We start from the raw sequence: 14421 nt of genomic DNA on the forward strand, positions 1-14421 counted from the left end.
GGGCGGAGGGGCCGTGGCTAGCGGAAGATAAGGAGCCGATTGGGGCTGCTTGGCCGCAAGTCCAAGTCAATTAAGTGTAAAAAATCATGCAGTCCTAAATTATTAGAGATATGTGTAAGATTTAAATCTTATTGTTTAAATTAAGATATTCATTTAAATATAATGTTGATGGAGCCTCTGGAACCACACGAAGAGGCATAGGCATAGTTTTATGCAACACAAGCGGATCTATCCTCATTCACTCTGTTGAGCCCGATTTTGAGGCCAACAACAATCAAGTTGAAAACGAAGCACTGATAGCACGACTTAGGCTATCATTGGGGATAGGAGTCACCAGTATGATAATCAAATCCGGCTCTCAGCTAGTTGTCAATCAAGTCAATGGACACTTTGAGCTAAGAGACCAAATTATGATGAAATATCTCACCATAGTTAAGGAGGAGATAAGCAAGCTAAAAAATTTCCAAATCAAACACATCCCTAGAGATAAGAAACAATTCACTAACATACTCTATCAGAGAAACAATGTTCAGAATCAATGGACCATGATTTTTCGCAAGCCAACTATAAATAGAGTTGAAGAGACGAGTTTGTAGCTACAAGAAATGAGGAGTTGAACTGATCCCAATATGCAATATCTCTTCGCAGGAGTAATACCCTCAAGTATCAAAGATTTACAAAGACTCGGATTAAAGCTGCTCATTACATATTGGCCCATGCGAGCTCTTTTGAAGGTCTTTGTCTCTTTTTTGCTTAAGTGCACTAGTGAAAAGGAGAAAGAGATCGTTCTACGAGAAGTGTATTCTGGGGAATGCGGAAGCCATTCCAGAGGAAGAAGAGTATTGTGATAAGGTTATTTCTGGCCCACTCTCAAGAAAATACCAATGATTTTCTCAGGAAATGAGAGTAGTGTCAGAAGTTCACTACGATGGAGCTATTAACTTCCTATATATTACAACCGATAAACAGACCTTGGCCATTTACAATCTAGGGAATGGACCTCATCTGACCTTGGCCACAGGGAAAGGGACAACACAAATGCATCTTAATCATGATAGTTTATTTCTCCAAGTGGATCAAAGCCAAGCTTCTGGCCCGAATCATCATCGAGGTAATTTGGAACTTCAAATGGAGCGAGATCATATGTAGAAATGGGTTAATTATGATCATCATTAGTGCTAATGGAACCCAATGTGCAGACAAGAGAATGAATCAGTTTTTTAGCGAATAGGGGATAAAGCGTAATTTTACTTATGTTCATCATTCTCATAGTAACGACCAAGTAGAAGCCACTGACAAGCTCATATTGACTCTACTTAGGAAAAACTAGAAGGAGCCAAGGGAAACTGGCTCGAGGAGCTACCACTAGTCTTGTGGGCTTTGCACACAATGCCTACAACGACCACTGGACATACACCTTTCGCCCATTCTCATGGGAGTGAAGTGGTCCTTCTAATATAATACGATTTACATAGTCCCAAAATCCTCACTACATCCAACTTTGAGGAATCCAAACTGAACAAGTAGAAGGAATCAAACGGCAAAGGACTAAAGAACTCTCTACTATGTTAATAAGAACTTCTAGACCAAGCCTCCTTGTGATAAGAGGAGGTTAAATAGAGAAAGACAAAATAATATGACATCAGGATCAGAGATCAACAATTTAAACCTGGAGATTTAGTCCTCAGAAAGGCAGATCCAACGACTCGCGATCAGACCTTTAGAAAAATTGAGCCTTTATGGACCAGTCCTTATATAATCAGGGAACAAGTGGGTTCAGGAGCATAGGTTTAATCACATATTCAGGAACTGAGATCCTCAAGACTTGGAGGCAGAAACAAATTAAAAATCTTCGAACTCTAATATGATAAGTTGCGATATGAATACTTCGACAATCAAAGAAAATCGGGTGATCTTGAACTATATTCACTTAATTAAATACTACAATGGGTATATATCTTTTAAGAGATTGATAAACAAAATCGTTCAATCCTTAAACATTGGGTTTGCCCAAAGTCGACAATAGAGATAGAGTGGGAACTACTTTTCTAAGGACGTTAGAGAACCTCAAACAACCTTGCTAAAAGTAGCTTAGAGCCAAGCATGAGCGTAAGACTTGCAGGAGAGTCAAAAACTCCTCGGATTGAAGGACAGCTCATGTGAGCATCCAAAGATTTGTACTCTGGGCATTTTCCTGTATTTGGATATGACGAAATAGATCGAGCATTCATTCTTGAAATGACTAGACACTCCCAACTTTCTAAGTAAATTGTATTATAATGAGATTGTTCATGTTTGTATATACAATTCATATCAGACACTCCCTTGGGATTGCTGTATAAAGCAGGAAAAGTAACTTCAATGCCCAAGCGATAAAAAAACCTATGGTATAATGGTCTGTTCCCCGAGTAAATGCCTAATCCTAGGGAATAGACCCCCTCTCTACTCAAAAGATGCAGTGAAAAGAGAGTGAGTCACCTCTAGGGCGAGTCTTGATGGGTTCCGCCTAAGGCCAACGACAAGATCTGTCGAGTACCCCTCATGAAAGGCCTGATCCACCCAATGCAACGACTTACCTTGAGAACACAAAAGGTTAACCTAGGAGTTGGTAAGACTTAGGCCGAAGGATTTAAAAAGAACTATATCCAAATATTCGCGCATAAGTTCAGCTCTAGTAGGTCGACCTTCTCCTCTGTTCAATAAGAATAGCTCATAGAGTGACAATTGTCTCTAAAACTAGTCTTAGTGGATATCCCGTGAGGAGAGCAACAAGATCTGCTTAATATACCTCATGAAAGGCCAGACACACTAGAAAGCGATGACCTGATGCCAAAATACGAGACAAAAACATAACTCGAGAAGACAAAAAATCAACTGGTTAAAATTAAGTAAGACAACAAAAATGTCTATTCATAAATTACAAGTAAAAATTCAGTATGGTATTAAAATCAATATAGAACTTCCCAACAACGACACGATATATGTATTCCTAATCGTCGAGACATCCCTCATTATTGCCCCCAAATCTCCGCAATTTATATAAATCTCAATAGATGGATGCAAACAACCTTTATTTATCACCATTTATGAGATAAGCTTGGTATTCTGCTCAAGATTGTTCTTCACCACTTCCACATATTCAAGGGTATTGGGAAGCTCTCAGAGAAAATTTTCTTTCGTCTTCTTATTTTTCAAAGATCCTTCTTATTCGAGAATTCGAGATTTTAACATAAATTGATTCTCTTTCTCTTCCTTGAAGCGAATTGACTTCAAATTCAGAGATTCATTTAATTCATCAATCTTTTTCTGAACCTCCTCATCTCAGCTCTATACTTCGACGATTCTAAGGTAATCTTCTCATTCTCCTCCAATAGCTTCGCTCTATCCAAAGACAGCTTCTCGGACTTGGAAACTACTAGGAGCCTATCTTTAGAAAGTTTTTCAATCTTGGCCTCGAGTGATTTATTCTTGGCTTGTTCTGCTTCGAAAGCTGATTGCAAACCAATATATCTACGGACGATCTGTTGATGGGACTGACATATCATGATAGTAGCATATCAGACATTCACCATTCTCTCTATAACAAAAAATTGTAATAGTCGGCGAGCAACTTTCATTTGCTTCATCAACAAGGTGGAGCGAATTAATGATCCCATCTTATATGAGATCTCAGAAAATCTTCACCGGCCATCCAACTCTTCGATAAATCTACTATGACCTTTAAATTTTCTTCATTGATAAGGCATATTTCTCCCTTCATATCAAATTCTTCCCACTTTGACGCTTCAGATGAAGATGATGAGATATTGGAGGTGGAAGCTATTGCGATCGAATCTACTATATGACATTTTGATGGAGGTTCTTTAGAGGGAGGTCGAACAGAAGTTTATTCGCTCACCACTCATTTTCTCTTATCTCCTTGAGGGCAGGAACTTGGTATTCAAAGTTCCAATCGAGGCTTCACATCTTTTAAGAGTAAACTTTTTGTCAAGGGTGCATACGTGGACCCAACCTTCTCATTCTCCACGCCCTTACTTACGATAACAACTGCTCCCGTCCTCCGAACGACATGAGAGGGGAATTTTTTCTTTCCCTCCAGGATCTTTAAACGCTTCAACCTTTTTTCAGTCATCGCCACTAGAGGCCTCACATTTTCCCCTAGAATGAAAAAGAGCAAACCTATAAAGATCAAACAAAGGAAAAAATACAAGGGTCCTATAAAAGTGTTTATCGTAAAGTGCATTCACAAGAACCTTCAATATGGTAAAAGGCCTCGCATCCAATTTCAGTTCTGGTAGAGTTAGGAAGTTGAAACGTTCAGCATCAGACAACTCGAAGTCAAGGAACATGGGAAACAAAGCCATAAAGTGTACCTCATTGAGGACATCACATTCTTCTTTCTTCTTTACAAAGAAGAAGTTCTCCTTCATCTCCAATCCCACAAAGGTTATTAACATCAATGAGAAGATCAATGACCCATCTCTATATATCTTAGGGATAGTCATCGAGCGGAACAACTCAATCAATCGAGAAAGTTTTTGTCATCGAAGGAACACAATGAATGTCATGATCAGGACAATAGAGTTACGGTGAATCTACACTAAAAATAATCCTTAGAAACGTAAATCTCCTCCATTTTTCGGCATAATGGAAAGCACTGACATAAACAAAGCTGGTCGAAATAGAAGCACATCTCGTCATCCACAGTAGAGTTCAAGGCCTCTTCTTCTATGGCCTCCCAACAGTGATCGTTGAATCAAAGAAAACACTGTGCAGGGATATTCTCAAACACCATAGTCTTAAGCTTGGAACCTTTATCAAAGTCATTCGACATGACCAAGATCCCTCAACTTCATAGCTGCCATTGCAAAGACACAAACCCTGGCATAAATGAAGAGCTCACTCTCGGTAAAACATAAGAAGAAAAAACAGAGTCATAATTCAAAAGGGCGTAAAGAAAGGGACAACTCTCAATCATGACAATAAAGAGATCTTTATATTTATAAAAAGGAAGAAAAAAAGGAGAGGGAAAAGGAAGATACATTTCCTCCACCTCTAGAAAATAAAAAATCTATAAAAGACAAATGTGCTACAAACAAGTGTATAAAGGAAGCGAGCCTTCAAGAAAAAACAATAATGATTACAGAACTTCTAGCTATGACAAACACTCAAGAAGACTCTTCCAAATTACCGGAAGAATTGTCTTTCCTATCCCCCTCTGGGAAGTGTTCCATCAGGTCAATAAGACGACCAAGCTTTCTCCATCAAGCAACGACCTCATTGCTAACATAGTAATCATTTCCTTAACCTCAATGAAATTGTTAGAAGGATAAAAGTTAACGATCTTCTCCTCCTCAATTTTCATTCTTATGAAGCTCTTCTCCAAATCTCCGAATTGGGTTTAGAGACTCAACTTCTCTTTACAACTTAAACAATCTCTTCTTCTCTTAATCTAATTGAGCCTGCAAGGCTTCAACATTGACAACAGTTTTGAAGCAAGGCTTTAGGATTTTTTGCACCGATTCTTTTGAAATTCTCGCTATCAGTTACATCGGTCGTGGGATCCTTTTTCAAGCGCTCCCTATCAAGGAGAAGGGCAATCCCGGTTGCCTGGTCTCATTGAGGTTATCAGCAGTTTCTTCCAATTTATCTTTGAGAATCTGGTCTGATCCCTCCAAAGCCTCAAGATCCTCTCTTTCCCACGTCAGAGCCCTATGAGAAGTTCCTACCAAATAGGCCCACTGCCAAGTTATGGCCAAAATTTCCATCCGAGGGAGGTGTTATCTCTTCTTATCAAAAAAATCTAGGTTTTTTTGCCAAGCGACGAGAATGGATGACAGGACCTAACCGATACACCAAATATAAATATTCTCCAACGACGCTCCAATCGAGTCATATCAAATAAGTATTGAATCCCTTATTTATGCAACATCACTATATTTCCTTCCGATGGGGTCACCCAAGGGCTCTCCGATGAAGATTCACTTCTTGAATCCTTTCAAGATCTCTTGCGAAGATCTAAATCGCAAGAGCGTCCTGACGACTCTAATGAATTCCTCTTCCTTAGAACCGCATTTCCTCTATTCTTCAAATGTAAAGACCTATCTTGATTCGTCGGTGAACCTTCTTTAGGTTCCCTTCAGTGCCCCATTGTGAAAAGGCTGACATATGTCTTCTGTCGCTACCAGACCTGGATAATACGCCTCATGCAGTTCATCTATGGTTCTAATCACCAAGGCAAGAGATTACCCACCAAAAACAGCTAACATTTCTCCTAATAATCAAGCATTATAATAATCCTATCCATCTCTGCATTGCCCAAGGCGTTAAAACTATTTCTCTCTTCACGCGTCATCTTCAAGGCCTTAACTGTCTTTTTAACTGTCTTTTTCGACGCCGACAGAGTCCTGATTGGACTTTTCCACCCTTCTAAATCACGGGCAAAATATATGTGTTTTCTTTAGTCTGGAGTCATCCTACTACAAAGCACATTCATCTTCAGCAGCGAAAAGAATGTCATCAACCCATTCTGAGTTCTCACATTCATCTTCAACAACGAAGATAATGTCATCAACCCATTTTGAGTTCTCACCTGGAACATCATATGAAAAAATAGGTTAATATACCATAACAACCATTTTTCTCTCACATACATGATCGCCGCCGTAACACTGGCTATAAAATTGGGACTCACTACTATTAACAATAATTTGAAGAAATTTAGAAGGTCGCTAATTCCAGACACAAAGCGAATCACAAGCCAGAATAAAATTACTCAAGGAATACACAAATCTCGTAATCGTACTCAGTTTGATGCGTCTCTCCTTTCCTTGCTTTCCTCAATACCATTGAATCATCGAAAACATAGTGACACTACACCCATACCACATTCACATCAGTCTATTGCAGAATAGAAGTTTACTTCCTCTCTAGGTCGAACGCTATTGAATACCTCTCAGAAAGTAATAACAAGAAGACCAAAAGACATAAAAAATTATCGAGTACAACAAAGGGACTGAAATGCCTCACTTATATAGAGCAAGAAAAGAAAATGGACAAAGTTTTCAAAATAAAATTCAAGCGAAACAAAAGAAAATGAAAATACAATCCCTCATACAGAACTTATAGGAGTCAAGAATCACATAATCAATAACTTTATTTAACTTAAACGACGAGGTTACAGGTAGAAAGTATCAAGAGAACACTAAAAAAAAGAAGAGAGAAAGACCATTATTTGATATGTCTTTTGTACTAATCACTCCATTGTTTATAAGATGCTAGAGGACCATCTTATCAGTTATTAGGAGATTATCTGGAGTCCCAAGTTCCACTCGTCGCTAGAGGATCACCATCTCGGTTTTTAAGCCTTCAATGTCCTCCTCAAGCCGATGGTAAAGTTCAGATCTCATATATATCACATGGCGCATTTCAACTATCTCCCTCTCAAATATCGACCACTGCTGTTGGATAGTCTGAGTAGTCTCCCTATCAAGATCCGCTCTTTGCTCTTGATGCTGTAGAGTGAAGAGCAATTCCTTATAGTTCATCTCGTTAACTCTAGCTTCCAGTTCAACAATATATATATTTGAGCTTCGACCGGCAAAACATCCAGGGAAAGGACACAAACTTCAGAAATCTCTTGATCCACGGATTATGTGTGGACCAATAATCACAATAGGGTCGGTCGAACTCACCAAGGGCAAAACTGTGATCTCCCCCAAACAAAAACCGGGCTTACTGTTCACACTTGTCATCTACTCTACCTGTATCAGGAGATCGACATTGACTGTTCCGTTCAAGTCCATCCCTTTGGACGTCCATGTGAACCTACAACTTATAAATAAGATAAAAAAGAAGAAGAAAAGAAGACGCAAAAAGATCTACACAACGCTACCTCCTTTAGGAAAGCCCCTGCAACTTCACACATTGGAATTACTTCGGTAGAGATGACGGTTTCAGGATCTTTTCCTTTGCCAACACTTTCGTTCTCAAATTCCAAAATCCAAAACCGAGTCTTCACCCAACTCGACAATAATCTATATGCAAAACTCCACAAGTGAAAGAACCCTCCTCGGATCGTTCAAATTTAATGAAGAGTTTTGTGGGAGCAACTTCTCTTCCAACGTCTTCTTTCTCTTTCGAGATTATTCTTTCTATAAACTAGACTCTGCTTTTTTCTTAGTTAACTGCTTATCTTCCCAACGACAGATAAGCGCTGCAACATCACCCATTGAATAGGGGACCTTCATCCTACAAGGTGAAAGTGCTAGTTAGCCTTTCTACAGACCAATGATCTTTAGCTAGAAGACACATAATCAACTCTCGACACCTTTTCGCCCTTATATAAACATGAGGGAAGTTCAATCATTATAATCATCTATGGATAAATATTTTAATAAATGTAGTTTGAACGAATAGGGCCCCTAACTATCACTCAACATCACCCATCGAATAGGGCCCCTAACTACCTTTGTATTTAACACATGATAAAGAAATGATGAGGGCGAAAGAGGAACAACAACCTCAGAAAAAAAAATGCAAAAAATTAAACTCGCAACGAACTTTAACAGTTAAGATAAGTGGAGCGAAAATGATCTTTTCATATACCCAATTGTAAGCGTCCAAGGATAAGTAGATTTTTAAGCCACTACAAGTTTGCTCGAAGACTACTGCCTGCATAACAAAACATAATGAATGCAATCAGAAGAAGAATAGTCTTTGGATCGCTAATAGTACAACTAATAAAGGAAAATAAGACCTAATCCCTCGTAGGATAAGCGAAAAGAGCTAACGTCTATCGAAAAATCCATTTTTGAAGCCCTCTCTTATCTTCATCTCGAAAGTTTCAAGGGACCAACATACTAGCAAGGACCATCTTTTCATTCACTCATCCTTCTCGTGGAGCATTATAAGCATCCAATCGAAGAGTTGGGAATAAGGAAACTAAAGGTATATTCAAATACCGGGATAGAAACCCATGCCTTCTTACTTAAAGCATTAGACCGCCGACCACCCAAACATATCAAACCAGTCCCTCCTCTTTTTTATTATCATTTACGAACAAATCTGCTCATAAAAAAAGACCACTTCCTCTTAAGTCGTCCGAAGTGCTCCGATCCAACTGGAAGTAGTGTCTGATTAATAATAAATACAATTGATAATTTTCAAGACAAAGTACACCCATCACATCACCAACATCGAGTTGCCCCCCGAGCAGAAGTCTTATCCTCATTAAATACCTTCTCCTATATCAAAGTGAGGAATTCCTTTTATTCCTCTAGAAAACCACCCTACAAGAAGGGGGCTCTTCATGGAAAAAAAAAAAAAAAAAAAAAAAAAAAAAACTGAGGAATTCCTTTTATTCCTCTAGAAAGCCACCCTACAAGAAGGGGTCTCTCCAGGAAAAAAAAACACTTTTTGTTTTTCCCTCCTTCCACAAGAGGATTTCAAGATCTTATATTGAATTGTGTGATAGTTTTTCCCTCCTTCCACGAGAGGATTTCAAGATCTTATATTGAATTGTGTGATATCACGAATAAATAGAAACCTACGTTCCTAAAAAGAATTCAACATAAAAAAAAAAAAAAAATGGGAGGAAAAGAAAAAAAAAACCGAAATAAATAACCGTACTAGCATCAAGCATTTTGTAATATCTCTCGAAATTTTTGCAATGTGAGGTTTATGGAATAGCAACTAGTCAGGTTATTAATGTCATTAGCAAATGGTATTGTCTGTAGCTGAACGATTTCGGTCCGAGGCATCCATGTCGTTTACGTCTCTCTCTCTCTCTCTCTCTCCACAGTCAAGCGGCGCGGCGTGATTCAGCCTTGGCACCCGTCTTTCCCCGCCACCACAGAAGTCAATAGATGACAAACTGCTCTATCTCAACTGTACCCTTTTTAATCTGCCCTTTTGTTTGACCACGACTCTTCCCATCTCATAACATAACAAATTAGAGTTGATTTGATAAAACTTTTTTTTTTGTTTTGTTTATAGGTTAATTCAATAAAAATTACGAATAAACTGGGAAACAACTGCACAAAAATTCCTCTTTTTCGGATATGGTCGCAATGTTATAAACTTATAAGCACACTGTCGATTGCCATGGAGTGCACAAATCAATTAGCTACAAAAAAAAATGACTCCTTTTCTCCTCAACATGATCTTCACCATTCTCCTCTCCTCCCTCTTCCTGTTCCTCTTCGCCGCCTTCAAAAGTATACTCAGCCGCCCCCATCGCTTACCTCTACCGCCGGGCCCTAAAGGCTGGCCGCTCCTCGGCTTTCTCCCTAAGCTCGGCCCAAACCCCCACCAAACCTTCCACCGCCTCTCCAAAACCTATGGCCCTCTTCTCCACCTCCGCTTCGGAGTCGTCGACGTCGTCGTCCCCTGCTCAGCCGCCATAGCCGAAAGGCTCCTGCGCAACGACATGAAATTCATAAACCGTCCAAAGAACTCAGGCGCGGAGCACATAGCTTATAACTACCAGGACATCGGCTTTCTCCCCTACGGCCCCCAATGGCGCATGCAGAGAAAGCTATGTGCGCTTCATCTCTTCTCCGGCAAGGCCTTGGAGGACTTCCAAGATGGACGCCGTGAGGAATTCGCGAGACTGGTGCGGCGCCTCGCCGCACAGAGCGTCGAGGAGGCGTCGGCGGCAGCGGACATTAGCACGGAGGTTGCGGCGTGCGTCGGCAATTCCCTGTCTTTGCTGCTGCTTGGGCGGAGAGCTTTCGACGAAGACCCGAAGGAGGGAGAAGAACTTAGAAATATGGTGATGGAGCTCATGGCTCTCACCGGCTCCTTCTGCATATCTGACTTTGTGCCCGGACTCGGCTGGCTCGATCCACAGGCATGTTCTGTTCTACTCCGATCAATATAATCTGCGCACTCTTCTTGTTTATCCCAACCTGTGCTATTTATAATTCCTTACCTAGTATTGAAAATTTTCAAATGGTTGTTTAAATCATTAAAGGGATTAATAGCAAGGATGAAGAAACTGAACCGCAAGTTCGACAAGTTTCTGAACATATTCATCGCGGAGCACCGAGCAGCACTGGCAGAGGCGACGCCATTAATGAGCGCAGCCGAAGATGACGCGCAATCTCGCCCTAAGGATTTGCTTACTCTGATGCTCCAACTTCAGGAAACAAACGAGGAGGATGAAGGCGGCGCCAAGCTGACAGACACTGACATCAAGGCATTATTGATGGTACATGCACCAACCCCCGGCGATCAACTTTGCCTTCGTCCCAAAACTTTTTACCATGTTATCAAAATTTAATTTTTGAGGTTCATCAAATCAAAAATGTTGGTTTTGCATAAATGCATGTAGGCCTTGTACGCAGCAGGAAGCGACAGCAACTCCTTACTGGCGGAATGGGCTTTGGCCGAGCTGATCCGTAACCCAATCATTCTAAAACGAGCCCAAGCAGAGCTGGATTCTGTCGTCGGACGGGATCGTCTGGTATCAGAGTCAGACTTGCCGAAGCTACCTTTGCTGCAGGCCATCGTAAAGGAAACGCTCCGCCTCCACCCGCCGGCTCCCATTTCCCTCCCTCGCGTCGCCGTCGAGGATTGCGAATTCGATGGCTACCTTATTCCCAAGGGCACTACGCTGCTTCTCAACATATGGGCCATCGGACGTGACCCGACGGTCTGGCCTGACGACCCGCTGGACTTCCGGCCGGATCGATTCCTGCCGGGTGGCCTCCATGAGAGTGCAGATCCGAAGGGTAGTTATTTCGGGTTTCTGCCGTTTGGGACCGGGAGGAGGATGTGCGTGGGCATGAATCTGGGCCTGCGCATGCTCAGCCTCATGACCGCCACATTGGCGCATTCTTTTGACTGGCATCTACCGAATGGCCAGAAGCCCGAGGCTTTGGACATGGAGGAGAAGTCCAATGGGCTGTCTTTGCTCAGGGCTACCCCCCTCATGGCCCGGCCTGTGCCCAGGCTTAAGCTGTGGGCTTACGGTTGAAGATTTAGGGCAATTGTAACTTATTGAATAATCTGCTAATAAGTCAAGTGGCTATTATAAATTTTCATTTTTTTTTGAAAAATCAAATCGCTGCCAGAAAACTGACACCACCTAGATATGTGCAATGTGAAAATATTGTTTTCAGCATTTTAAAAATGCATATTTTATCAAAATGCAATTTATTCAAACAGGTCAGGTGCGTTTTCAAAACGCCATCGCACCAAATAAGCTTAATATATATAGATTTTGGAATGTGTTTGTGAGCTGAATTTTAAATTTATAGTAATTAGTTTCATAAACCTCACTTCTTATACTTGGTGACTTCTTATATTTGGTGAAGTACTTCTCATGGTGCGGATATAGCTCAAATTGGAACATGGCCCAGACTCCACTGCCAACAAAGCTACACATCAAAGTTAACTTCAGGAACATAAAATTCACAAACAAAATTTGGCAGGGATATCCTCTTTTTTTCCCCTTTATGAAAGAATAGCGGCTCCTAAACCAAAAGTAGGCATTACTAAACAATACATAATTATACAAAAAGCTAAATCATAACAAAATGACACAATGTCTGAACTTCACACCATTTATTTAAATTTGATCTACTAAAAGAGGATCAAAATGAGCAATAACCAGGCATCAGTTCCTTCTTCCAGCTGATGCCGGGATTCTTCCCATTACGCTTCTCACTCGTTGAAGAACACGGGTAAATTCATAGAAATGATTCAGATCCATTCCTACCAAACTGTCCCTACTTGAACCTGAAGTAGGAAGAAAACCAGGATTACCACCGACAATAACGTCGAAGCCACCAAATTCTTTGATTAGACCTTCGATCTGCCGAATAGTCAGTTTCTCAACACCGGCAATCTGTCTTAGCTCTCCAGATTGGCCAGTGTTGTTCCACCATTGCTTTAAGATCTTTCTGTTGCTCTCTGATGCTTCAATTGATACGACACATCTAAGACGGATGCCGAGCCTATACAAGGCAACTTCAGCACCACCAATCACACTACAAATGGAGAGCAACCTCAAACCATCTGGATAAATACTCTTCAAGACTGATAAGTGATAACCGATTGTATCGGTTTGAAACGAGTATTTTAGCGCATTGAGCCTACCAGGTAGCTCCAAGTCCCAGATATCCGTGTGATGCCTCGGGTAGCCTAAGATTTGTTCCAAATGCTCAGGTTCCATAGGGCATAGCTTGTTGGGACCAATCCAAATCAAATTCATGGCTTTGCAGTGGTGAAAGATATCCATCTGCTGTTCTTTGGAAATCATTCCTTGTGAAGACCCCATTACACTTCCAAGACGGTCACAAAGCTCAGAAACTCCTACGGTTTCAGAATTTATGCAAGCTACATGCTTCCTTGTATCCCATGATGGCCACCATTTCTTTGTGTGTGGCAAGGCATCTTCAATTGTCATTGGCGACTTGGGATTTATATGGAACCTGCCTTCTGTGGGGAGATTGTGAAGATAGCCTTCCTTACGGATCAAGGCTGAAAAGAACTGGGTATTTACAAACTGAGGTTGGGTTCCATGAAGAAATTGTGAAAGTTTCCTCCAAGTGTCTTGGGAGACATCAGCAACATTTCCATAGAAGAAAAAGGGAGACTTAGAATCCATATTCTGAAAGCGGCCGCTAAGATTGCGTGGCACATGATCAGGTAGCTCTTTCTTTACAGATGCTGCTTCTGTTGTGCCATGGAGTTCAGGGTAATCGGTATTCCTTCCCCGCCCAGTTGATGGAAATTGAAATCGTTCCGCATCCTGGCATTGGCTCCATGAAGTTCCGGACCCATCTGCATGTACAAACTTGGGTTTTTTCTGAATTCTATTGTCCTCATAATCATCAGAGGTACTGTTTGAATGAGACGTGTTATTTAGCCTAGATTGAGGGACAAATGAATAATCTACTGGATTTTCTTCTTTTACAGAGCCAAGCTGCTCGAATTCTTTCAGTTCTTCAGGTGAGAAATAAATGTCATCATTTGAAAAATCCTGCATAAATCACAAAAAAATGATGACAGAACTGCGTATTAGCATTTTTATATGTAATAATTATGTTAAAAACTTTAAATAACTTGATAAAAAATTTTAAAACGATTTAGATATCTTGGGTCCGTTGTCCAAAGCGATGGAATGTAATTTTAGTAGTAATAGCTCTAGTGACAGAAGTGTGACTTTGGGTGATCAAATTATTAAAAGGTGTGAACGATTTAGATATCTTGGGTCCGTTGTCCAAAGCGATGGTGTATAGATAGGGATGTTAATAGTGGAATTCAAGTTGATTGGTTGAAGTGGAGGAATGCTTCGGGCCTTTTGTGTGATAGAAAAGTACCGCTAAGACTGAAAGGAAAATTTTATAAGATGGTGGTGAGACCTGCAATGCTCTATGGCGCTGAATGTTGGCCTTTAAAAGAGAAGCATAA

The 14421-nt window shown here is 40.7% G+C and overlaps 2 protein-coding genes across 5 annotated transcripts in view; one reads left to right on the forward strand and one right to left on the reverse strand.

The window, feature by feature from the left end:
• Positions 1 to 10080: 10080 nt before the first annotated feature.
• LOC110022396 (flavonoid 3'-monooxygenase-like) lies at positions 10081 to 12122 on the forward strand. Its single transcript, XM_020721313.1, has 3 exons — positions 10081 to 10852; positions 10976 to 11212; positions 11336 to 12122. The coding sequence occupies exons 1-3, from the start codon at positions 10139 to 10141 to the stop codon at positions 11978 to 11980; spliced, it is 1596 nt and encodes a 531-aa protein (XP_020576972.1). The 5' UTR covers positions 10081 to 10138; the 3' UTR covers positions 11981 to 12122.
• Positions 12123 to 12510: 388 nt separating this feature from the next.
• Positions 12511 to 14421, reverse strand: part of LOC110022384 (probable inactive DNA (cytosine-5)-methyltransferase DRM3) — a 61304-nt gene continuing 59393 nt past the window's right edge. For all 4 annotated transcript variants that reach the window (XM_020721293.1, XM_020721292.1, XM_020721291.1 and 1 more), the window contains exon 12: positions 12511 to 13990. In XM_020721293.1, coding sequence (XP_020576952.1) covers positions 12623 to 13990 — 1368 coding nt within the window. In that variant the 3' untranslated portion in view covers positions 12511 to 12622. The remainder of the gene's footprint in view (positions 13991 to 14421) is intronic.

Source organism: Phalaenopsis equestris, unplaced genomic scaffold (genome assembly GCF_001263595.1).
Source record: "Phalaenopsis equestris unplaced genomic scaffold, ASM126359v1 Scaffold000188, whole genome shotgun sequence".
Classification (NCBI taxonomy): domain Eukaryota; kingdom Viridiplantae; phylum Streptophyta; class Magnoliopsida; order Asparagales; family Orchidaceae; genus Phalaenopsis; species Phalaenopsis equestris.

Bases quoted from the DNA above. Each gene is read 5' to 3' on its own strand.
- LOC110022396 (XM_020721313.1), top strand. From the start codon at position 10,139: ATGACTCCTTTTCTCCTCAACATGATCTTCACCATTCTCCTCTCCTCC. The intron at 10,853-10,975 runs GCATGTTCTGTT...AAATCATTAAAG, and splicing joins TCGGCTGGCTCGATCCACAG to GGATTAATAGCAAGGATGAA. The intron at 11,213-11,335 runs GTACATGCACCA...AAATGCATGTAG, and splicing joins ACATCAAGGCATTATTGATG to GCCTTGTACGCAGCAGGAAG.